General features: G+C 36.4%; 1 protein-coding gene and 1 long non-coding RNA gene across 3 annotated transcripts in view; one reads left to right on the top strand and one right to left on the bottom strand.

Moving 5' to 3' along the window:
- Positions 1–26019, top strand: part of myom1b (myomesin 1b) — a 50260-nt gene that overhangs the window by 1425 nt on the left and 22816 nt on the right. Inside the window, 14 exon segments of the mRNA XM_048185307.1 lie at positions 5200–5334; positions 7110–7284; positions 10692–10849; positions 13391–13483; positions 13566–13654; positions 14051–14095; positions 16195–16353; positions 16772–16933; positions 19046–19187; positions 20338–20534; positions 20614–20667; positions 22888–23012; positions 23173–23356; positions 23726–23900. Coding sequence (XP_048041264.1) covers positions 5200–5334; positions 7110–7284; positions 10692–10849; positions 13391–13483; positions 13566–13654; positions 14051–14095; positions 16195–16353; positions 16772–16933; positions 19046–19187; positions 20338–20534; positions 20614–20667; positions 22888–23012; positions 23173–23356; positions 23726–23900 — 1893 coding nt within the window.
- LOC125265212 lies at positions 831–7234 on the bottom strand. Of its 2 annotated transcripts, none has more exons than XR_007184228.1 (2): positions 7103–7234; positions 831–1990 (listed from the first exon to the last, which is right to left on the bottom strand). It is a non-coding gene; the product is annotated as an uncharacterized LOC125265212 (long non-coding RNA). The 2 variants fall into 2 exon arrangements; XR_007184227.1 differs by lacking the exon at positions 7103–7234 and adding an exon at positions 2338–2889.

Consider the following 26019-nt stretch of genomic DNA (forward strand, 5'->3'; position numbering starts at 1 on the left):
GTCTTAAGGTGCGGTCACGTTTAGCATTGTTCGGCAAAAATTTGCGGGTGAAATCCAGATCAACGTAAAAAAGTTCCCCTCGCAGATTTTGTTTGTGTTCAAGTTGCTTATGCAAATTCGTGGAGTTGACCAACAGAAAGCTGCCTCAGATAGCACAGGTACATCTGTAAGACATCTGCTAAAGATCTGGAAAACATCTGCTATGTAAAAACTTCTGATAAATGTCAGTTTTACATACCTTCTAAATCATAAACATCTTAAAGACATCTTCTAAATGCCTATGTGACGTCTGACTGGAAACGTCGCAGAGACATATTGCAGATGAGCAAACACTCTAAAAAATACATCTTGCAGATGTAAATGCAGACATCAAATAGACGTCTCCAAGATGTATGTGTGCTATCTTGAAAGTGACTTTTGTGTGAACTGTTCATGCATTGCTAGATTCGCTATTGATAATATACCTTTTTGCCCACGAAAATTTCACCGCAATATCGCTAATGTGACCGCAGCTTCATCCTTCACATGAAGACCAAAATTACCCACTACTGTTGCCCCTCTTGTTTAGTGTAATCTGTGCTAATTGCTATTTCCCACTCAACCTAAAACATCCTTAAACCGTGCAAATGTATTCTGCATGCAGTGTGCCTGTTGCTGACACTTATAATTTTCTTCGTTTGACTTATTCAAGGAGGTGTAGACTACTATGTTAGTAATTCTTTACAGAATAGTGCCATTGGTGTAGGTTCTGCTGTGCTAGTGCAAAAAAAAAAAAAAAAAAATCACAATCCTAATTTTAGCTGAGTTTTAATGATGGACTGTAACATTTATCTAAGACTTAACTTTAGTTCCTAGATAGAGCGCTTCTTGATTCAAAACTTGCTGTGAGTCTTTTTAGTCCTTTCTGTGGTTTGGATCCATGCCTATATATTTTTGTTTGATTTACTCAGGTGACTTGGCTTGTTTTTGTCTAGGCAGTTGCTTACTGGGTCACTCTGAATGTCAGAATGTAAGGTTATCTTCTGTCTTGTTGGGGACTAATGTAACTCTACCTTCAAGAATCGTACAGCAATTTGCACAAATTGAAATCTTTTAAGGCTCATTCATGATTTTGTTGAGTTCTTGGTGTCTTGATCTCGGTTTCATGCCCTAATATAAATAACATTCATAACATAACTTGGCACTTCATGTGGTTTTCTTGACGTCATGGTGTATTTATAGAGGTTACAGAAGTAGATGTTGTTATAATTATTTATTTATTTATTTTATTTTTTTATTTACACCCAGAGAAAAGGAGCCTGTTGGCCAACAATGCACAATTTTATATTTTAAGATGTCTTTTCCACTATATGGTATCTATAAAACTGTCAATTGATTCTATCCAAAGGATTACAAATAATTAATAATGCAAAAGAAACCATCTATTTTATAAAAACAGTCAAAATAAAAATCAGTTTTATCCATATTGTTCATTACAGGTAGCCTTCAATTTAGTGTGTCTGCTTGCAAATTGGGAACAGAATATAGAATACTAGAATCTTAATTTCATAATTCGACCAACTTAAATAATAAGATAAGATAAATAAATAAAGATAATTACATTTTAATTAATTAAAATAAATAGATAATTTATTATTGAAAAGTTTAACACAGGAAACAAATTTATGTTTTTATTTGTTTATTTATTATCTTTTCTCACTATTCCAGACTTAGCTAATACTCTGAACAAATTTAAAAGTTTGTATATTAGCACTTCTCAAGCTGCTCCGGATGAATCCCTCATTATATTTCTCATTTGTAAGTCACTTTGAATAGCCTAAAAGCTTCTGCCAAATGAATAAATGGATAGGTTGTGTCACTGCTTTCCAAATCCATCAAACATTCCTCTATCCCAAAGGCCAATCATTGAGAGTGTTGGACAACCAGGATATAGACATATCTGTTGTTATCAGTTTGTGTTCCGATTTGGACAAATACTCTGAATGGTGTGCTGAAAAAGATGTGTACAAAAAAAAATGTCATCATTACAAATGTTTTATTACATATATATGTTTAAATACATGGCATACAAGTTTCAGTAAAATTACTTTTAGTTTATCATAAATGCTTGTCAGTACATTAGGCATTATTAAATGACATATAAAGATGTTCTACTCAAGTGTGTCAAACGTTAACTTCAAGTAATTTAATATGAATTTAAAATACATTTTCATTTAATTGTAAATCTCATGCAAATTAGTGTCCGAAACCATATTCATTTCACATTTAAGGATATTCTATTATTATTTTTTATTATTATTATTATTACTATTTTTCACAAAGGATAAGCACACATACCTTGTTGAAACATATGTTTTTAGCCTAGATCCCTTTTTTATGAGCTGTGCTGAAAGAGGATTTTAAGCAGGATTTGCGGTGTCACAGGATGGCAGGTTGGCACAGATGCTCTTAGGCCTCTGTTTCAACCCCATTTATCATGCTATCAAATGTATACATGCTCCCAATTGGCTTTGCTAAATGTAGCAAACTAAAATCTTTTCCATGCTGGGAGATATAGTTTTTGTGGATCACTTTAGCTGTCCTAAGTTCCCCCCCACTCAGTCTCTTCTGAACCCTTGAATGTCTATTTATATACACACACTCATGAGAGGCATGGATAAGATAGTGATATGTGGAGGGTATAGGAATGGTATATGTCATCTAAAGCAGTGGTTCTCAACCAGGGGGCTGGGGACCACTAGGGTGCTTCAGCATACTTCCAAGGGGGCCTTGAGATGACTTAAAGGATTAGTTCACTTTAAAATGAAAATTAGCCCAAGATTTACTCAAGCTATCCTAGGTGTATATGACTTTCTTCTTTCTTATGAACACAATCGGAGTTATATCCTGGTGCATCCAAGCTTTATAATGGCAGTGAACGGGACGAGTATGAAGCTCAAGAAAGTGCATCCATCCATTATAAACATATTCCACACGGCTCCGGGGGGTTAATAAAGACCTTCTGAAGCGAAGCGATGCTTTTGCTTATCCATATTTTTCATTTTAAAGTGAACTAATCCTTTAAAATTATTTAAAATAATACCAAAACTAAAAACCAAGATATTCCTTATTATAACAAATATACATCTTTCTAGTTATGCCAAGCTCTCAAATATTTTATTGGGTAGAAATAGTGAGTGAGAGGGGACCTTTACATATGGTTGTGGAGTCGTGGACAGTGTGTCAATGCTCAAAATTGGGAAAACGAGGTTTCAGAGACAACTGAGGATAAGCCAGTGTTTAAATACCCAAGGGATAAAGTAACAAATGAAAGCAGGTGTACTAAAAAGCATAAGACAGTCAATACTCAGGTGTTTAGGACCTCTGGTGGTGAGCTTCAGGGATTGCTGTGGGTGTGTCAATGGATATGCTTTTTCACTTATGAACACTTTTTTGTGTATGCTATTATACAGAATAGAATACACACAGGTCAGAAATTTAATTAACATTTTCATTTAGCAGATGCCTATATCCATACCAACTTACCATACAAATGAGGACTATTATAACATATAATATACGTATATTATATAAGTACTCTACATGTGCTTTGGTATGTTAGTCAAAGATTAAAACACAGTGATTTAAAACATACTTAAAATAAAAACTTTAAATTTGACATTATTACAAAGTCCACTTTTTAAAAGCGTACTTAAGGCTCGGTTTCACAGACAGGGCTTAGATTAACCCAGGATTAGGCCTTATTCAATTAGGACATTTATAAACATGCCTTAGAAAAAACATTACTGGAGTGCATCTTTAGACAAAACAATGCCACTGACATATTTTTTTAAGATGTATCAGTGTAAATTGCTTTAAGTTAAGACAGCTCAAACATGCATTTTATTCTGGGACTAGGCTTAGGCCTTGTCTGTGAAACCGTGAATAAGAGTGTTAAGAAACGTAGTCGTGAAAGTGTACTCTATTTAAGTGGCCTTTTATTTGACTAATATTACATGATCTGCAAGTAGCATTTAAAAATTTTTTTAATTTCACTACAAGTGTACTTTCAATAAAATTAAAGCAGGAACTCAGTAAGATTTGCGAAGCTCCCCCTACAGGTTCCTTCAGTGAATCACACTGTCGTAAATACTCCAAGCGCAGCTCTGGACTACAACGACTACAACGCTCACCAGCGCAGTAGTTTTGCAAATACAGTACAAGAAATCTCGATGGAGGTGGGTAATTTTCGAAACTGTCTTATAAAGTCATAATATATACATTGTTTTTGAATTACCGTAAAGCATTTTGTCACTCTCGTGTGAACGTGAACATGAGGCGAGATTGTGTCGGGTCGGCGCAGCTCAACTTGCAAGTGCTGTTTTCTGGCGTAGACGTGCCAGAGGGGGTTAGTGCACGCCTCAAACACACCACTACAAGTCAATTAACCATTGTAAGGACTTAGAAAACTATTTATGAAGGTAAAAAAGTTACTTAGTTCAGCTTTAAGACAGCTCAAACATGCATTTTATTCTGGGACTAGGCTTAGGCCTTTTCTGTGAAAACGTGAATAAGAGTGTTAAGAAACGTAGTCGTGAAAGCGGACTCTCTTTAAGTGGCCTTTTATTTAACTAATATTACATGATCTGCAAGTAGCATTTAAAAAAATACTTTAAAGATTTTAATTTCACTACAAGTGTACTTTCAATAAAATTAAGTACACCTTTTTTTTTTTTTTTTTGCATTTCCTGTAACTATATCCTGGAATATGTCACATTATTTAAGTAAAATGGGTCACAAATGTTGTTTCATGTTGAATCTTTTAGTAGAGAGTAGAAAAGTATATTCCTCAGATATTTAGTGGAGATTGGACCACTGAAAAGCATTCCACCATTGAAAGACAGTAAATGTGAAAGTTCATAGACTTGTAAGAGTGAGTGTTAGGGGGTTCTGCTACTTTATATTCTTTACACCGTTGATCAAGTTATTTATTTATTTATTTTTTGTGCTTTAATGCATTTCAGGTCCTGTTGTAGGACCACTGAGGCGATTAACCTCCTTCCCACTTACTTTCTTAACATTCTTCAATCTTAAACCTTTTTTCAGCCTAACAGTCTTTCTTCTTGACACCACACCCCTTCCAAAAATAATAATAGTGTGTGAAAGAAGTGCTGGATACTCACGATATATGTGTATGTTGCCATTTCTACATTACTGTAGCATTAGAGCTGCCACATACACGTCTCTAGAAGAGGGGGGGATTAGCCCTCTGCCCAAGAGGGCCAAGCCAACCTATCTTGCCATGGACAAGGAGAACCAGATCATCGGTTATGTGGTGCCCATCTTCAGGGGCAGGTAAAGAAACAATTTGGGTTTTATTAGTGTTAGAACAAACACATGATGCAGCTGTTCTGTACTCCATGTTTTCTGTTGTTAGCATCCATTGTGGTTAATAGCAGGCACTGCAATAATATGCACATGCCTTCAAACAAGTCCTATTTACCAACATTCACAAAAAGGCTCCACGTAGGACTTTACAGTTAGATCGCATCGAAGAAATGTTTAACCCTTGTGAAAAAGAAGTACACTTTAGCATACTTTTTATAAGAGTAGTTACTTAGTGAAGTTCACAACGTAATTTCGGGAGGAGTGAACCCATCTAATCTTTCAATTAGTGAAACTCAAACATAATCTCAAGAGGAGGGAACCCTAATCTTTCAATTACATCCAGAGCATATAAGCAGCTACTCACCCTGCTCTGGCATCAGTTGTTTCGATATCCCTCCACCTCCCCAACTCCACCACATAATTTAGGCATCTCATCTATCGTACTCCTCTTCCAGGCACTAGTAGTCCCTGGGGGGTATATCCAAGCTCGAGTTGAAGCTGCTTCCTCGAGCCCCTCCATAGCGGATAGCAAGCCAAATATGCTTAACCTTATTAGCTTAAAGATTTTATGAGGAAACGAACTTGTGAATGGTGGAAATAATATACTTTAAAGGCCCATTCACACCAAGAACAATAATTAAAGATAACGATAACGATATAGTTCTAAAAATCGTTCTAAATATAAATGCACTGTCTACACAGCTATAATAAACGGTATAGAGAAACAATATAGTTGGAATCACTTTCAAAACATTTTTTTTCTAGCTGTTGAGCGATAAAACACTGACAGCCAATCAGAATTAATTTTAATTTAAGGGCTCTTGCATTTAACATGGCGGACGGCATTACGGAGAAGTTAATCGCCGAGGTCCAGATAAAGCCACTGCTGTTTGACAAGTCAAACACCCTTTTCAAGAATACTTTAAAGAAAATGGATATATGGAAAACAATCTGTCATACCCTCCATATAAATGGTGAGATCATTATACCAGGCTGGTAAACAGCGTAACATAAAATTACCTCAGGTATCCGACGCTAGTTTCGACAACATGTTGTCTTGCTTCCACTGAAGTTGCAGTGAAAAAGACTGGGCATTGTTTTTATTCCACTATATTGACTTTGTCAGCTAAATTCACTGTTAGATTAGATCGATTACACTAGCTATTCACTCGAAACACAGCATGCTGAGGACACCTGCTGGTTAAAGCCGTGTAAATGCAACAAGAACAGCAAAAAACAAGTTGTACACACTTTGAAACCGCAGCGCGTGATCTTAGAATAAACATACTGTCATCGTTCATTGGTGTGGGCGCAAATATAGGTATCGTTTATCGTTATCTTTTTTGTACATTTAATTGCATTTTAATAGCAATTAAATAAAGATGTATTATTAAAAATGTATAAAAAAAGATTTTTAAGGTTTGAAACACTACAAGTGCACATTCAGTAAAATTAAGAGCACATCTTTTTCACAAGGGAAAACCTTTTTGAGCAGAGAACCATTCAGCAAACTTAAGACAAAATGGTTCTTGGCAAGAAAAGTTGTTTCAAAGAACCTTTATGAGTGTATATTGGAAGATATTGGAAATTCTCCTAAAGAACACAGATGTGACGTGGCATTCAATTGTTTTGTTCAAAAACCCTTGTGTATATATGTGACAGAATATGTGTTGTATTGTGCTGTATTGCTTTGTTTAATTCAAGAGGTGTGTGAATGTAATGCTACGTGATTTACCCTTCAGTCGTGAGTTTGAAAGTGGCCTATCAGACACTGAGGAAGCACGTGCTAAAGAGAGTGCTGGCTATCTGGCACGGCGTGACCTCTTCACTAGCGGCGTGGAGTCGGAACGCATCGAACACAAGTCCCGCAGAACCGTCATGAGGGAGTCTGCCGAGCGCATCTCCCTTAGCAAGAGGGTCAGTGGAGATCCTAGTCCTGTTCCTAAACACATAACTCATGATTATCATTGTGATTAGAAATTAAAAAAAAAATTCTCTTGATAACCATACTAAATGAATGACTATTGTCAAGTAGGCCTAACACTTCTCACTTAAATTTTTAACAAATACAAATTGTTGAACTGAGCTGCACCACAGATCTGACAGCTCCCTTGCTTAGATCCCTTATGAAAAAGAAATACACTTTAGCATACTTTTAACATTTTTTTTTAACTTATTACAGGAGTAATATGCTTTAAAGAATATATTTAAGTGCATATTTAATGTGCATGTAAATTGCATGAAAATCTATTAGTTTAAAGTTATATTAAATGCGAATAATTTAAATTTAGAGTGATTTTTTGACCCACATAAAGTAGGTCTTAAGTATGTCTTTATATGTAATTCCATCATTATTTTTAAATATAATTAAAATGTACTGCCTTTATGATAAATTAAAATATACTTTAATATCATTTCTATTGACACTTGTATCATGCATTTAAATATATTTTATTACACATTTGTAATAATAAAGTTGCAATTTGTTACATTTAAAATAATATATTAACTTTATAATATTGAATAACACACTGCAGTTAAAATTCTAATCAATGTTAGTCAACACATCAAAATAAGTGCACTTTTTTAAAGCACAACAAAAGATTATTAAAATACAGTGATTTAAAATTGTACTTAAGTATGTTAAGAAACAGAAAGTATACTCTCTTTAAGTACACTTAAATTGCCTTCATTTCAGTAATATATTATCTGCAAGTACCATTCTTTTAAATATACTTCTAAAATACACTACAAGTAGCATACAATTAAGCAACTTCTTTTTCACAAGGGTAAGCAAACATCACTATTTGAACAATCCCCTAACCCATGTAAACATTACTAGTCTATAATTCGTTCTGCACAGTTTGTGCCATGGACTTGCAATGTTAACTCAAATTGTACATCTAACAAATGACAAAACATTCAAAAACATCTAATACTGACAGACTGGAAATGTTATATAGCAACCAGAATAGCATAGACTGTGAGGTGGGCTCTTTTTACTGCCAGTAAGCAGCAACCCTAGGTACTGCATAGCAAATGTAAAGCAAGCACCAATCATTTTATTCAGAAAACATAAAAATTTACTTTATCATTATGTTTAGTTGGGGTGTAACAATATTCAAACTGAACCGGAAAACCCACCCCCTGCTGCTCCGCCTAGCCCTGGCCCATTGGATCTACACGACGAATACAGCATTACATCCTATGTATAAGCTCCGCATTTTGTAACTTTCCATAAGAAACAAAGTACCATCTTTCAAATTCCATTTTTACTCTCTTTGATGTGGCATGACAGATCACTGTACAGGCACCTCATTTCAAGTGGCAGCGCAGAGCGCGAGTGAACGCGATCATCTCTTCCGCTTCAATAATAGTTACAGAATAAACATACATGAACATCTGAAGGTATGTTGAAAGATACATTAAAAACTTACGAAAACGTACAATATCTCGTGTAATCCCTCAATCAGTGTTTCAACGGAGGAAAGACGTCAATAAAACAGCTTGTAAACGCTGTCACATTGCATTTACCTCAGGCAAGTCCACAGCTTGTTAGTTTGCCAGAGAAATGAACTAAATATATGCTATATATTAATTATATTTTACTTAACTTGTTATGCCTTGATTATTTAATGTATGTTTTAAAAAAATCTGTCATGAAAATGACAGCCACTGTGTAAATGATTATATTTCAACAACGAATTGGAGTAAAAACATAATTTTATAATTATATAATGCAAAAACTGCATACAGTTTGCGTACAATTTGTTATTTGAGTGTTTATTATGTCTAAAAATAAATAGCAACTAAATTTATGCTAATAGTTTGGGCTCTGAACCTTTAATATTATAGTAAAGTGGAAGTTTAGAGCTTCTTATCTAGTTTAAAGCACTAACAGAGATATTTTTTTTATCCTTAAGAAATGTTCAATTATAATTGAATTCATTTAAAGACAGAGACACATTTTGTTCAGTAAACTACTGTTTAATTAAAAAAAAAAAAAGCAATTTCACGTATAGTTTTCTCCCCCTGTTGTAACGAACCGTACCAAACTTCAAAACCGAGGTATACGAACCGATCCGTCAGTTTTGTGTATCGTTACACCCCCAATTTTTAGTGGCACTGCAACATTTTATGTTTTTAAATGTGTTCAACAACAAACTCTTACATTTGCAAACTGATTTTGCCCATGATACTAAACATGAAGTTAAAATTACACACTCAACAAAAAGGTGTAAATTTTAATTTTTAAAGCAATTGTGCAACAGGAGATATGCATTAGGGTTAGCTTTAATTGTAGGCTTTGAGGAACACTATTAAACTCCTGTATACTATTTTTAGATAGGAAAAAGTTCAAGAAAGTATCAAGACACAAACTTTATTTAGTCCTGATCCTGATGCCAAGAAATCATGCCACCGTGGTGCCAGATTTCAAGGTTGTAATGTTTTATGTGGATGTGTGGTGGTGTGCGTTAATCTGTGGTGTGTGTTAAAGTGACTATGAAACAACTGTTGTCGACAAGTGATGTGCTGATAGCTGAGGGAAGCCTCAAGGAGATTATGATTTCACTGACATGAATGGACAAATAGAACCATTGACCGCAAGGAGGCTTTTGATGCTAATGCCCGTTCTGTTAAACAGTCTGAGTCTTGATGAACATATTATATATGCTCCATACATTTTGTGCAGGCCTAAATATTTTGTGAACCTGTTATGAATGAAAGATGCCTCATTAGAAAGATTCCAAGCTCTTTGTTCTGACAGAATTTGTGGCAAGGAAAAGGTTACCACTCACAATAACTGTAAACTCATCCCTCAGTTTGTAAAAAAAAAAGAAAAGTCACATTTTGGGAAAAGGCATTCTGGAGGGTTTAAGGACATAAATGTCAACCTTGAAGTTTTTTTTTTAGTAGTGGTACTACTTGACATGCAGATGAATTTCTGTTTACTATTCATTACTAATGTAGTTTCTCTTGGTGGATGTTCTTTTTGTAAACAATTCTTTTCTGGTAAACCAGCTAAACACCCCTTTTGAAAAAGAAGTGCACAAACTTTGCACAAACAAGTTTAGTAACAATTGTAACTAATCACATGTAATGAATGATGTTTAATTCTCGTGGTTGTATTTTCCAAACAGTGTATTTTAATGTTTATTCCATTGCAATGCCTTGCCTTTTAGATTTCCATCAGTGAATTACTGTATACAATTTATAATGTGTTTGGTCATAAATGCATTACGTTTTTTTCAGCATCCTCATAATGCATTTATGATCAAAGAATGTTACCATTTTCTAAACAATATATGAATGGCTGCATGCAGATCCATGAAAACGAAGAGTACCATAAGCGTCTGAACGAGGACAGCCTGATGCACACGCCCGAGTTTGTGACCAAGCCACGTTCGCACACTGTTTGGGAGAAACAGTGTGTGAGGCTGCACTGTACCATCTCAGGATGGCCTGAACCACGTGTCGTGTGGTGAGTTAGTGTGCACAAACAAGCATGCACATTACACAAACACACATGCTTACAGACACATGTGTGCACATATGTGCATACTACTAATGCATTATGTCAAGAATAATATGTGACAAACAGTGTTATTTTAGTATAATTGAGATACTTTTAGTTTTTAATATCAAATTAAAAATTTTGTTAGTGTAGTATGTGTATTTGTCATTGTTTTTATTTCAGTTAGTGTTTTTTTTAATTTCAGGTAACAAAATTGTTTTTATGGTTTTAGATTCAGGGGCCATTTACGCGACACAATTTTCAACTAAAACAGGAAACTTTCAACAGGATGCATTTCGGCCGTTAATTTACACGATAACTGTATTTTGGTGGCCTGAAAATGCTAACTTTTGAAAACGATACCGTTATTGTTTCCATGTAAGCTACAAAAATGTGAATTTGTGAAACGGGGTTGTCATGTGCATGTGTGTTACATGTTCAGTCTATAGGCGTGTAATTTTTCTTTACAAAGTGACATTGCCATCTACTGGCCTGGCAGGCATAATACAGCATTTTTAGTCGTTCTCACAGATCTCTGTGAATGGGATTGTTTTGAATAATGTTGTCGCCTGTACGTGAAAAACGCAAAGGAAAAACTTTTCCTTTTTTTTAGTACATCGTTTTTTTGTGTAAACGTACCCTCAGTTTAGATGTATGTAATAACCCTGGAGACAAGTGACAAACTCTCTCTTCTCCTCCATTTGTACCAAAGACTATAGAATAACACAAGACGCGTCACTTGTATTGTTTTTAATGGGAAAAAGTGCCATGCGCAATATGGTGGAATAAGTCCCGCCTTCAAAATAAGAGCCAATCGCCGATTGGTAAAGTCATTGCATCACTGCAGCAGCCATTAGAAGCTCCGGTTCCTGTAGAAACAGTTGCGTGCTTCCTATAGAGACACACACTTGAGACTGCGCATGCGCATTAGCTTGATCCAGCCTGAAAAATGGCATTTTTTGTCATGATTCGAGCGTTTAGAAACTAAATTTATGAGACAGTTGTCAGATTTCATTGGTTATTTTAAATATGAAATTTAATCGAAAGCTTGGCAAATTGGAATTTGATGTTTCCCCATTCAAAGAGAGAGGAGCTGCACTTGCATGCCCAAGTGGTGTTTCAAAGATGGCCACAGAGTGAAATGACTTGTCTTAAAAAGACTTTGTTTGTACTTAATTTACTGCTCCTTTTTGACTTCAACATGAAATTAAAACTGATGCTATTTACTTTCTTAATACACAGCCCTGTTGTGCACATTATTCCAAAAAACAAGCAAACAAACAAAAATTAACATGATCTACCACTTAAATGTCTTTACTTTTTATCGGATGTCACTTAGGCCAGTGGCTAGTGTGAGACCGCAATCCCATAAAACTTCTGATGGGAGTGGAAAGTTCTGTGTGATCTACTGACAATGTGCAAATTAAAGAACACAGATGCAGCCAGATCATTTCCATAATGACCAACGCAATCTACCAAGAGCAGAGCAAATTAGCATACGGTCGCAAACAAGCAGAGTTGATGATAATTATGTGCGGGTGATCAACTAACAACACAGATGCAGCAAATTACAAATAATGTGACTTAGCAAACATTGGCTGTGTACGAAAACTTGAAAACTTGTGGACTCACTGCCATGTCAGGCAATGGCTTGCAAGCAGCCTTTGTACATGAAGGTACCTCACGAAAGCTGATTTCTGACTTCTAAGGCAGTATAACGGTTTAATTATCTACAGTAAAATAGAGAGATTTTTTGTGATAACTAAGCGTATATTTAATACTACAGTAGAAATTTCTTGCTAGAAGTAAAGTGAAGTATGGCCAAGTATGGTAACCCATACTCAGAATTTGTCCTCTGCATTTAACCCATTCAAGTAAGTGCACACACACACACAGTGAGTAGTGAACACACTCACACACACACACCCCAAACCATAGACACACTCAGGGCAGCCATTTTGCTGTGGAATCTGGGGAGCAATTGGGGATTAGGTGCTTTGCTCAAGGGCACCTCAGCACCTCCTCATTTCCTGCCGGTATTGAAAAAGAAGGTATCGCAGGAGACAGAAAGTGAAGCTAACATTGGATTCAGACGAGCCTCAATGCTTTCCTACCTTTGAATTCAGCCTCCAAAGGCAGCATTTTTAAGCTTTCGGACACAGCTGATATGATGTGATCTTCTTTTGGCATTGCAGATAAATGCTGTTAGTATATCTGGCCCATTTTCTTTTACTTTGAATGAATGGGACATGCCACAGTTGGCATCTGAATAATTTCATAGTGTGACAAACTGCCTTTGATGTCAACAAAATATGAAAAGTATTCCATTCCATTCTATTCCAGCTATGCATAATAGTATGGTTAATTGCATTTTATTTTCTTTTTTTTTTTTTCATATGAACAGATCAGTGAAAGTGAGCTTGGCCTTCAGGCTCCACTTTCCAGTCAAAAAGCTCTGATGCACTACATTATCCTGCTGTATTTCAATCTATCCTTCTCCTCCCTTAGGTACAAGAACAATGTTAGTATTGATCCTATGTCCAAGCCAGGGAAGTACAAATTGGAGAGCAGCTATAATGTCCACTCCCTGGAGATTAACAGGTGATCACACATGGACTTCAAAGTGTGCAGTCAAAGTGATTTGCAATGGTTGTGTATGTAACACATCTGTCTCTAATTCCAGGTGTGATTTTGATGACACTGCACAATATCGAGTGTCAGCCATGAACAGCAAGGGCGAGAACTCTGCTTTTGCTTCTGTTGTCGTCAAAAGTAGGTCTGAAATAAATCATCCTAATACCGTCCTAGAGAACACTAAACAGTGATTGCAACTACATCCAGTGGTTACCTCCAGGAGTTATGGTTATGATAACTTCTAATGAAATTATGTTCAAGCTACATTAAGTTAGAGGAACTTAATAATTTGTTGCATAAACACAAATCTGAAAGTTTAACAATTAAGTTGTTCCAACTAACTTAAGTATAATTTACTTAAATGCCCTGAAACCTGTTGATCTTCTCTATTTAATTTCAAATTAACAGCTAGCATAGCACATTCCAAATTGTAAAATGTGCTTGGTGGGAAGGCAGTTTGCTAAATATTTCAAATTGATCATTCCCAGTTATATGATAAAACAGAAAAATATTTTTTTGTGATATGATGTTTAGGATTCAAAGGAGAATTTGATGAGTCTCTGCCATCTCCCAGACTCCGTAAGTATTTCAGAATAAAATCTGATACAAGCTGATTTCTCTTGTCACAGTTAATCAAATGTGCTTTGCTTAAGTGTGTAAAGCTGTGAGCATGAGACTAAAGTTTTTAATGCTAGCTGGCTAATGGCTATTTTGTCTCCAATTTGCTGGGTGCAGAAAGCAGAAAGTTCGGCTTTGAAGGTAACCTTGGTGAAGGTTTTTCTGTAATTTTCTTGTGATGTTTTAGTTTCGTCTGGTTTCCCTGATCATCTTAAGTGCATGATCGTCCCTTCTCATTGTTTTACTTTTTCATCTTTGTTTATTTGATGAACATGTTTACAGATTGAATTGAAAACATTCAGGATTGCTTTGATGAGTTAGACTCAACGTGCTGGAATTAGCAACCTGTTTGGAAAATGAATTGATCCAAATATCCAAATCTTAAATGGTCATGAATTGAGAAATCAAATTTTCCCTGATCTTTTGACCTATAAGAGGTCATTGTACTATAAAAATATCCTGTAAGTTTCAGAACTCAAAATCTTTCTTGTTAGTCCAAAAACAGCTTTTATTGAAACCAAGCTCCCAAAACAACTTGTTTCGGTTTTTCAGTGTGACATAAAATGCAATGAAAAACCACGTCTGCTGAAGATCAACGCCTACGTCTACATCATTGCCTCTTTAGCGCCACCCACTGATTTGCGCATGTCATGTAGAAGTAAAATACTCACTTTACTTTCACTTTACTGAAAATGATGAACAATGAATGTAACTATAACTGTTGTAACTCTACTTAAACTTTATTTGCCACAGCCAAGACTTATAAAGCATATGTACTGTAATACACATGAATGTTTAGCAAATGTAATGAGATAAATGCTTTCTGTAGCATCTTTATTTCAACACTAATGTAATGTAATAAAATACCTCACAAAAGACTCACAAAAGACTACCTCACAAATCCATAGGGAATATATATAAATAATGATTACTAATTTTTTTAAAGTGCAAATTAAGTAAATACATTAAATCAATTCTAAATTGTTTTTATGTAAAAATCTTGCTAACATTATAAGTGAACCTCTAAGAACATAATACGTTTTTGTTTTAAAGCAGTTTTTCGGGAGATTTTCAGGAACTCTACAAAATTCGAGAAAATGTAGGAACCAGTTTTTATTTTCTTGTCGAACCACAAGAATAATGATTTATTTATTTATTTATTTATTTTTTATATGTAGCAATTATTTTAAGTAACTACTGTATTGACAGATTGTAGGAAAAGATGGTTTTGTATATCATCATTTTTTTCTTACTTTTTGCTTTTCATTTCAGATACTGCACAGATTGTTGGTGCCGTTCATGACCCCTTTAAATGTTTGTTTCTATTCTTAAAAAAGCAAATTTAAAAACAATTTTTTACATTATCTTTCAACATTCAAATTTACAAGGCCAACATTACATTACTTGATAGACCAAGTGCACAAAAAAACAAAAATATCAATGAAATATTAAATGCAACTTGCTTATGATAATCACAGAAAATAATCCCATAAAAAAACAAGCAAACAAAAAACAAAAGCATGTTTACTGTAATGCACATGTAAACCTAGAGGCAATCATATACTTAGACTTTCATTATAAGTGCATTACTGTAAAGATGTTTTTGTTTACTATATTTAACATATTCCTTCAATGCAAATAATGTGTATGTCAGTGAGAACATACAATATCTTTAAACATCTTGTGTTTATTCTTTCCTTTTCCAGTTTCTGTGTGTGTGTGTGTGTGTGTTTGTATATGACTTCATGGAATTGTCTCTGTTTTCTTCATTTGTCTCAGCATTGTTAATGTAAATATCTTCCTATACTCATTAACATTCAATCTTCTCTTGTTGTGTCCTGTGTATTTTATGAATTTGGTATTGATAATTCATGTGAAAACTTTTCAGACTCTTCCCAGAGTAATAAATCATTGTACACATTGTACAATATGCATTGTTTGTGTGTTTCTTTTAACAAATGTGTGTATTTGTATATTTGCTGAATCCTGGAGTCAATCTTATCCATCAACATTGCATTTTCTTAAAATAAACCTGAATTTTATATGTGTGTGTACTGCAGCACCTTGTCTGGAGTATGGTGTGACATTCGAGACGCACATTGTGGAGAAGTTTGGTGTGTCTTTTGGACGTGAGGGTGAGACGTTGAGTTTGGGATGCTCTGTTATCATCTACCCTTCACTGCAACGCTTCCAGCCTGAGATAGAGTGGTACAGAGATGGTACGTCTGTGAGAAAATAATAATAAGCCATGATAAGAAATTGATGTAATCAGATAATATTGCTAGTATTGGCTGATCCTGATGTAAATTTATCATTGCATATCTAATCTTTACTTCTTGCAATTTGGTGTATACACATACCAGTCAAAAGTTTGAAATAATTAGGATTTTTTTTAAAAGAAGTCTCTTATTCTCACCAAAGCTTCATTTATTTGATATAAAATAGAATTAAAACAGCAATACTGTAAAATATTATTACAGTTTAAAAGAAGTGTTTTCTATTTAATTATATTTTTAAAATGTAATGTATTCCTGTGATGCAAAGCTGAATTTTCAGTATCATTACACCAGTCCTCAGTATCACATGATCTTTCATAAATTCTAATATAATGCATGGATGTGTTTGTGTGTGTGTTAGATAAACTGCTGGTGCCATCAAAATGGGTTCAAACACACTGGAGCGGCGACAGAGCTACACTCACTCTCACACACCTCAACAAGGAGGATGAGGGGCTGTACACACTTCGTGTCATAACCAAGTCTGGCTTTGAGACACATTCTGCTTATGTCTTTGTCAGAGGTGAGGACAAATACAGTGAACTCTTTCTAATTCAGCCTGCTACATTATTACAAGCCAAATTATTCATGCTGGTAATATAGTAACTGTGTGATAAATTAAGAGCATTATAGGGTACACTAAAAACTCTGTTAGTACAAATAGAATATGTAAATATTAAAATGTGCTGTTTTGGCAGGGATACTGGGTATAGACACACACACGCACACACACAAACATAATGGAAACTTAGGTTCTACTTTGTTATATAATGGTATGAACTTGGGAAAGTTACAAGTAAGAAAACAAGTGCAAATTTCACCCTTGAATTATTGGAAACATTTACTGGTATTATAGAAATCCTTTATTCATTTTTGATTTGATTCTTCTCAAAATTATTTAAAAATATGTAAGCAATAAGGTACGAGAGACTGTGCTGTATCTTGACTAAGTCTCGGCTGAAGGGCATTGTTAGGCACGAAGCGAAGCCTCGAGTACCTTTTTGCCTCAAGCCTCGAGTACCTTATTGCTTTTATAAAACGGTTACCACACAATACAAATATTAAAGCCAAAAATATGTATCAATGCAACTTTCATGAAGTAAACTTTCACTAAAAGCCTTCCTTCCGCTGGAAAAAATAGTCCCTGACCGTGACCAGCAACAGAAGTTACATTATTACGCCTTTAGATGGCGGCAAATACTGTCTTTATGAGTGTGTCAGTCAGTAGCAAAGACTTTTACATTGAAAAGACTGAATTGTTGTGAACACGGAACAAGACGCAACTGATAAATGCTTTGACTAGTGCTGTCAGTCACGGGAAAACCCCTTAACTGTTAAAAGGACAAGATATTGCAGTGGACTTTTAATCAGGTTTTTTATTATGAACCTGACTGACCTGAAGGGAAATCTGAATGGAGGTAATAAATTCGCTCACTTCCCACAATACTCTTCTAGTTCTACATAATACAGTATGCTTTAATTCAGTTTACGTTGCTAAGAGTGGTTGCCAAGGGTGTTGTGTAGTGATACACAGAACCGTTGGGTGAAGCGGTCATAGCCGTGTTTTATTGTGAATAAAAGACAGCTATTGACCAATCAGAATCAAGGACAGGAACTAACCGTTTTATAAATTTTATTATATTATTTTGCAGATTTTGTACTTTTCTTTTATATTCTTTTTTAATATTTTACCAACCTGACTATCTGGGATTTAGTTGTTTTTGTGGTTGGACTGTTTCAAAATATTCTAAATGATTACAGATTACTGTAACATATTTAGTTTCGTGCTAATTGTTTTACAAGAAAAAGAGCTTTAGACAAACTCTTTTGGCTTGTACTATGTGTGAGTTTTGCATGTCTCTCTGAGCCTCCCTTCACAGCTCATGTTTCATTCTAAATTTATCCTTGTCGTCCCGTGTCTATGCTGTCATGACATTCAAATGAAGTAGCTGTGAGACTGTCTGATCAAATGAAGTTCTCAACACTCCCAGTAGTGTTAACAGTAGTTAAAACATTGCAATACACTTTTTAAAACTTGAATTGCATTTTAGAACTTTTTTTGACCCACTTAAGTATAACTTAAGTACAAATGTATATGCAATTAAATAATTACTGTCATTTCTATTGAAACTGTATGTCATTAAATATATATATGAAGTTGCAATTTAGTACATATTAACTCTAAATGTAATATTGAATAACTCATTATAGTTAAATTATAATCAAGCGCTTTAGTGTGTTAGTCAAAACATCAAAATAAGTGTACTTCTTTAAAGCATAACAACAGATTATTAAAACACAATGATGTAAAATATACTTTAAAGTAAAACTTTTAATTTAACATTATTACAAAGAGCCCTTTTTAAAAAAAAAAAAAATTGTAATAAAGTGTGATAAGAAACAGTCATGAAAGTGTACTCTCTTTATGTACACTCAAGTGGCCTCTTATTATCTGCAAGTACAGTTTTTTGAAAATATACTTTTAAGACTTGAAGTACACTACAAGTACACATTCAATACAATTAAGTACACTTCTTTTTCACAAGAGATTGCATGATGTGACATTGTGAATGTGAACTAATAGAAAATGTTTAAACAATTCATTCAAACTTTATTTTATTTGTATGTTTGCTAGATACTGATGCTGAGGTTGCGGGTGCTCCTGGTGCTCCTTTAGATGTACACTGTCAGGATGCCAATAAGGATTATGTCATCGTTACCTGGAAACAGCCTGCTGTGGATGGCGGAAGTGCCATTTTGGGCTACTTTGTTGATAGGTCACTTCACTGTATAAAAACATCACACAAAATCATATAAAAAACTCTAAAGTTGACAAAATGAAGATGATACCCATGAAAAATGTCTTATTTATAATGTAAATCAGGGGTTCGCACTTGAGGTCCAATTTCCTGCAGAGTTAATTCTGTGTCCATGCCATGTTATAATTAGTAGTCTCGAGATTCTACTCACCACGCGACATTCTATTCAAGTCCTCAGACGGAATTATGTGTTTCTATGGCTCCACTATCAACGCCTAAATGAATCTGCAGCAGTCAGGTGACACAGCGGATACATGGTACAAGTAGGAACTCTAAGAAAATGTCCACCTTCAAGCTGTAATTACAAGTTCTATGAGGATGTGAAAGCTTTTTACAAGTTGAAATCTTGTAATTACGGTAATTTCAACATAGGGTGAACACACCTTAGTTCCAACCCTAATCAAACACACCTGAACAACCTAATTAAAGTCTTCAGGATAACTATAAAGTTACAGGCAGGTGAGTTTGATCAAGGTTGGAGCTAAACTCTGGAAAGTGGATCACAAGGGCCAGAGTTGAGAACCTCTGATTTAATAAACATCATATAGGCCAGAACCAAAGACTAAGGGCCCGTTTACACAACACCGTTTTCCTTCATTGTCTCCGTGTAAACTAAAAAAACATGAATTTGTGAAAACGGCGACGTCATGCACAGGCATATTATCTGTTCAGTCTGTAGACGTGCAGCGTTTCTTTACAAAGTGACATCGCCAGCTACTGGCCTGGCATGTATAATACAGTATAATACGTTTTTAGTTGTTTTTGCGGATCCGTGTAAACAGGGATCATCTTGACAACGTTGTTGTCTGTACACAAAAAATATAAACATACCCTAAACCACATATCACTGGAAAATCCAGCTAAAATCAGCAAACATGGAATTTTAGCTGGATTCTCTAGCAGAATGATGATTTTGAACTTGTTCAAATGTAATAGGAGTGTCGTTCAAGTTAAAGTTATTACTATGCTTCCATGGGATCTAGACCATTTCTTTACTGTTTTGTTATTGCTTGTTCACAAACAGCCCTGCCCTCTGATATTTTTGTAACATCAGATTATATTTCTTCATGCGTTAAATTTTATTTCCTATGACTTTTCTCCTCTGCAGGTGTGAAGTTGGAACTACACACTGGGCACAATGTAACGACACTCCTGTTAAGTTTGCACGTTTCCCTGTAACCGGTCTTGTGGAAGGGCGAAGCTATGTGTTCCGTGTGCGTGCCGTGAATAAGGCTGGTATGAGCCATCCATCCCGTGTATCTGAACCAGTAGCCGCTATGGACCCTGCAGACCGCACAAGAAAAGGTAACCAGACTGGCTCGGCAAATACACAAAAACAAAATGAAAACAAAACTAGCAGTACATTATACTTTTATTTCTCTAGGTGCCTCTGCTCCTTGGACTGGACAAATAATTGTAACTGAGGAGGAGCCTGTGGGTGAGAAACTTCAAATTAAAGTTATCTTATTTTTTAGAGTTCTCACTATCATTAAAAATATTTAAATTTTAGGTAATCCTATTGAAGTTGGTTTCCACCACAGTTTAGCTTTTACGACTAAGTAACTAGCTATATCATTATAGAGAACATTTCTCATAATGGCTCCGTATATCATAATAGTGAGAAACTTTCATATGATTATGGCTTAGTATCTCATAATAATGAGAAACATTATGATTAATATATTATAATATTTAGAGGAAAACATTTTTTTTTAAAAACAACATCTACAGTATATACACTTAACATCTTTCTCAGTAATGAGAAACCTTCTCATAATGACTTAGTATCTTGTAATAATGAGAAACATTCTAATAATTATGAGCTAATATGTTATGTAAAAAAAATCTAATTTTTGCGTCCTTTTTTCCTGCTGGTGCGACTAAAATAAGTTAGAGATCGCACTGGTGCCACCACCACGTTGCCCAACTAGTAATAGCTGCCATTTCTGTTGCATTTGAGAAACAGCAAACAGCAAAAATAAACGATAGTGAAATGAAACCGCGCTACTTATTTGAGCTGCACAGACCATTTATCAGCTCATTACTTTTAAGACCAAATGAACGGGTCCATTTGACACACATCCGATATTTTAACTGTTTAAGTTCACTTAAGACGTAACCGACTGTGTTTGGATACATGGATACTCCTCAACACAGGCACTTTGACATAATTTTGTGTGCATTTGCTCAAGAAGATGCAAAAGAGAGCTCAATTCAGTACTGGCGTGCTGTCTGGTTACTTTCTGTGTGCACGCTTCAGGTGCGCGTGAGTACTGCATTGAGTTCTCTTTCTCTTTCCCCGTTGCATGTTCATATAGACAGTATTCGAAACACAACTGTAAATTGCTGTTTGAACGGGACATTTTGAGACTTTCAGTAAATGCAGTTGTCAATCCCAAAAACTGACAGTGTGAACATTCAAATTCAATGCAGAACTGTCTGTTATGAACCATAGATATAAGCTCAAACAGCGCTGACGTGGAAAACAGGAACCATTGTATTATGGCAGAAATAGTCACATTTTTACATTATTAATTTCAGGGTTCATACAAAGCACTTCAAAGCTCTAAATATCCAATTTATTCATTTTTAATATGATGGCCAAAACATTATTTGTTCATCCTCCAAAGAATGTCCCCATTTGTAAAACTAAAAGTTTCAAGACATAGAAAAACTAACATCTGGGGCCCTCTTTTAACGATCTAAGCGAATGCTCTGAAGTGCATGATGCAAAAAATGGTTGGCGTGCCAGGCTCATGGTCCAAAAAGACCATGAAGTTGTACCTAGTCTCTTAATGAGTCATGGGTGTGTTTTGGGCGTAACAATCAGAGTGTCATCTCCCATTCCCTTTAAAAGCCAGGTGCACTTGCACCATGGTGGATTGCTATTTACATGGCGGAATATAGACACCCTCAACCTGACAAGTCAGTTTAAATACATGTGTTATTGCCAAGGTTGGTCAAATAATTTGCCAATTTCATTCGGCATTACTGCATATAGGTAATTCTGATACAAGCAATGACCACACACCTGAACACACCTCGTTTTCAGACCAGCATGCCCATGGGCCAACAGATGGGCGTGAGTGCATTTGCTATTTAAACAACATGGGTGCTGGATGTGAAAATGATAACCGCATTGGGCTGAAACTAGCAAAAAACACTTGCGTCGCTCCTGGTGTCGCATTGCATCGGGTGTATGATGGGGCCCTTGGTGGCAAACAAACACTTCTCATAATAATATAGATCTCGTAATAACGAGAAAGTTATTATAATGTTTCTCATTGAGATGTTAATACTTTATGACAAAGTTTGTCATTATTACAAGAAAATCTCTCATTATTATAATATGTTTAGTCATTATCTCATTATTATACGTTACGTCAGTATTATGGCTTACGGAATCTTTCTTTTATTCAGTTGTGGTGGAAACAGGCTTCCATATGGAATCTCTGTAAAATTATTTTTAGAAATCCTTATACAGTGATCACAAACAACTGGAAATGTGTGTTGGTCAAATACTATACCTGTATTTTTGACATGTCCTTGGCATATTCGTTGTACTTTCCTTGACCATCCCACAGTTTATTACCTAAAACAGATCAATTAACCTACAGTACCAATATAATATGATATATTTTATCTTCAATACAATTAGAGGGAGTGGTTCCTGGCAGACCTCGTGACCTCACAGTCATTGAAGCCACCAAAAACTATGTGGTGTTGAGCTGGAAGCCCCCAGGCGATAAGGGCCATGAAGGGGTTATGTATTACGTGGAGAAGGTCAGTGTACAAAACTGAATCTAACTGCATAGACACTTACAGTGGCATTTGATAAAGCTTTAATGATTTTTATGGTAATATGCCATAAATGATACAGTATGTTATATATTTTGTTTGGTTTAGCAATAATATCTGTGTGTGTGTGTGTGTGTGTGTGTAGTGTGTGTCTGGCACAGACAGCTGGCAGCGAGTGAACACTGAAATCCCTGTGAAATCTCCACGTTTTGCTCTTTTTGATCTGGCTGAGGGCAAGTCTTACTGCTTCCGTGTTCGTTGCTGCAACTCAGCTGGTGTTGGAGAACCATCAGATCCAACCGAAGCCACCACGGTTGGGGACAAACTGGGTATGAAATATTCAACAACAGACTCACAACAAAAGCAAAAGATCAAGGAAAATGTGATGTTTTTTATGAGTACACTTTTAAAAAATAAAGGTTCTTTATTGGCATTTATGGGTCCATGAAGAACCTTTAACATGCATAGTATATTTCCATTCAAGTTTTTTCACACTAAGAAAAAAAAACCATTATTATATTATATTATATTATATTATATTATATTATATTATATTATATTATATTATATTATATTATATTATCAAAGTAATTACAGCATGCAGATAAAGGTTGGTTGAACTTGATTATAATATAAATTCTATTATAGCATAAATAATGTGTAATGGTGTAATCAACTTTTTTGTTACCTGCCACCAGATATCCCATCAGCCCCTGGCCGTGTGGTGCCTACCCGCAATACAGACACATCTGTGGTGGTTTCATGGGAAGGATCACGTGAAGCTAAAGAGCTGGTGGGCTACTACATTGAGGACAGTATTGTGGGGAGCAATTCTTGGGAGCCATGCAACAACAAACCAGTTAAAGGCACAAGGTAAAACGGCACATACTGTATATTTAATAATTCATCAAATCACACACAGAGTCTTGTTGTACTAAATATCACAGCTGTAATTTGGCTACAGACACACAGGTAATCAGAGCCTAATATTCACTACAACAGCATAATTGCAAAAGCAATATTGCTGTTATACAACAGTTCTATAAATAAGTAATTAATATTTCCAAAAGAAGACAAAAAACGATAACTATAACAATATCATTCTAAATGAAAAAGAATAGCAGAGTCCACACCACAACGATAACGATAATGGCACAGATAAACTATTGTAATATGAGGCAGGAATGGAGGAGAAGCAGGAATGGAGGAGAAGCAGGCACAAGCAGAGCTAAATGCAAGGGGTTTCATTAAACAAACAAACTAGTGTTGCTTACACTGACTACTATGTATAGGCTGGAGTTGCAGCCACTCGTTGCCTTTTTATGTGTCTTGTTGCTTACACTAACAGCTATATATTCCGGTGCTGCCACTATTCATTGCCTTTCTATGGTTGGAGGTCTAATTATCTCACTACATATGGAGAGTGCCTACTTCTATATTTAGATAGCCCTCATCACGGGTGTTTCTGAGATTGCTTCTTGGGCACAGCGTACCACTTTTAGTCTCTACAGTGAGTGTGTACATTCGTGGAGTGTGCGAATGGTGCTCTCATCAAGCCGTGGTGTTCAACTAGGTCCGGTACTTCATCGTTGCTGTGATGTAAGCAATAGCACCTCTACTACTGCCACTTGGTCCTCACCCAGCCGAGAGGCTCTCACTTGTGGTGCCATGCGATGGTACTGGACACTCTTCGGTGGATGGCTCAACACCCCTCTGCCTCCTGGCGCCCTGTGATGGCTCCTCCACTACGGCGGCCTGGCAGAAAGCTCCCCGTTTCCCTCGGGCTGCCTGCTCCTCTCCATCATGGCAGACAGCAGCAGGCCTGGCCTCCGGAGAATGGCGGCAACTTCTCCGTCTACTGACGGCAGCCATCCCACCTCGATCCAGGAGCATGGCAGTGAACTCTCCATCCCACCTGGTCTTCCCTCACTCCAGCACCACTGCCTCAGGCAGTCACTGGTTGTCACCGCTCCTTCGTGCTGCCCGACCTCCTCAGCACCGTGATCCCTCTCAGCAACAAGGGCTTTTTGACAGCCCCTCACGGACGACTGCTGCACACACATAAACAAATTATAAAGTAAACATCCCAGGCCTGGTCCTCTGCTGTTCTTCACTGTTGTCGCTCCACCCTTTTATGCTCCTGAAGCTCCTCCATGAGATACGAAACCGGTGTGGCATGCAGGTGACACTCATTATCAATCACGCCACCGTCCTGCATGACACTCATTATCAATCACTCCTCCGTCCTGCTTGTCCTGCTTGCCATATATATATACACACATATACACCGATCAGGCATAACATTATGACCACCTTCATAATATTGTTTTGGTGCCCCTTTTGCTGCCAAAACAGCCTTGACCCGAGGCATGGACACCACAGCACACTTTGGTGCCCTATCTGGCACCAAGATGTTAGCAGCAGATCCTTTAAGTCCTGTAAGTTGCGAGGTGGGGCCATCCTGGATCTGACTTCTTTGTTCAGCATATCCCATGAATGGTTGATTGGATTGAGATCTAGGGAATTTAGAGGCCAAGTCAACACCTCAAACTCGTTGTTGTGGTCCTCAAACCATTCCTGAACCGTTTTTGCTTTGTGGCAGGCCACATTATCCTGCTGAAAGAGGCCACAGCCACCAGGGAATACCGATTCTATGAAAGGGTGTACACGGTCTGCAACAATGCTTAGGTAGATGGTACGTGTCAAAGTAACATCCACATGGATGGCAGGACCAAGGTTTCCCAGCAGAACATTGCCAAAAGCATCACACTGCCTCCGCCGGCTTGCCTTCTTCCCATAGTGTATCCTTGTGCCATGTGTTCCCCAGGTAAGTGATGCACACGCACCCGGCCATCCATGTGATGTAAAAGAAAACATGATTCATCAGACCAGGCCACCTTCTTCCATTACTCCATGGTCCAGTTCTGATGCTCACATGCCCACTGTTAGTGCTTTCGGCGGTGGACAGGGGTCAGCATGGGCACCCTCACTG

Source organism: Megalobrama amblycephala, linkage group LG3, assembly GCF_018812025.1.
Source record: "Megalobrama amblycephala isolate DHTTF-2021 linkage group LG3, ASM1881202v1, whole genome shotgun sequence".
Lineage (NCBI taxonomy): Eukaryota > Metazoa > Chordata > Actinopteri > Cypriniformes > Xenocyprididae > Megalobrama > Megalobrama amblycephala.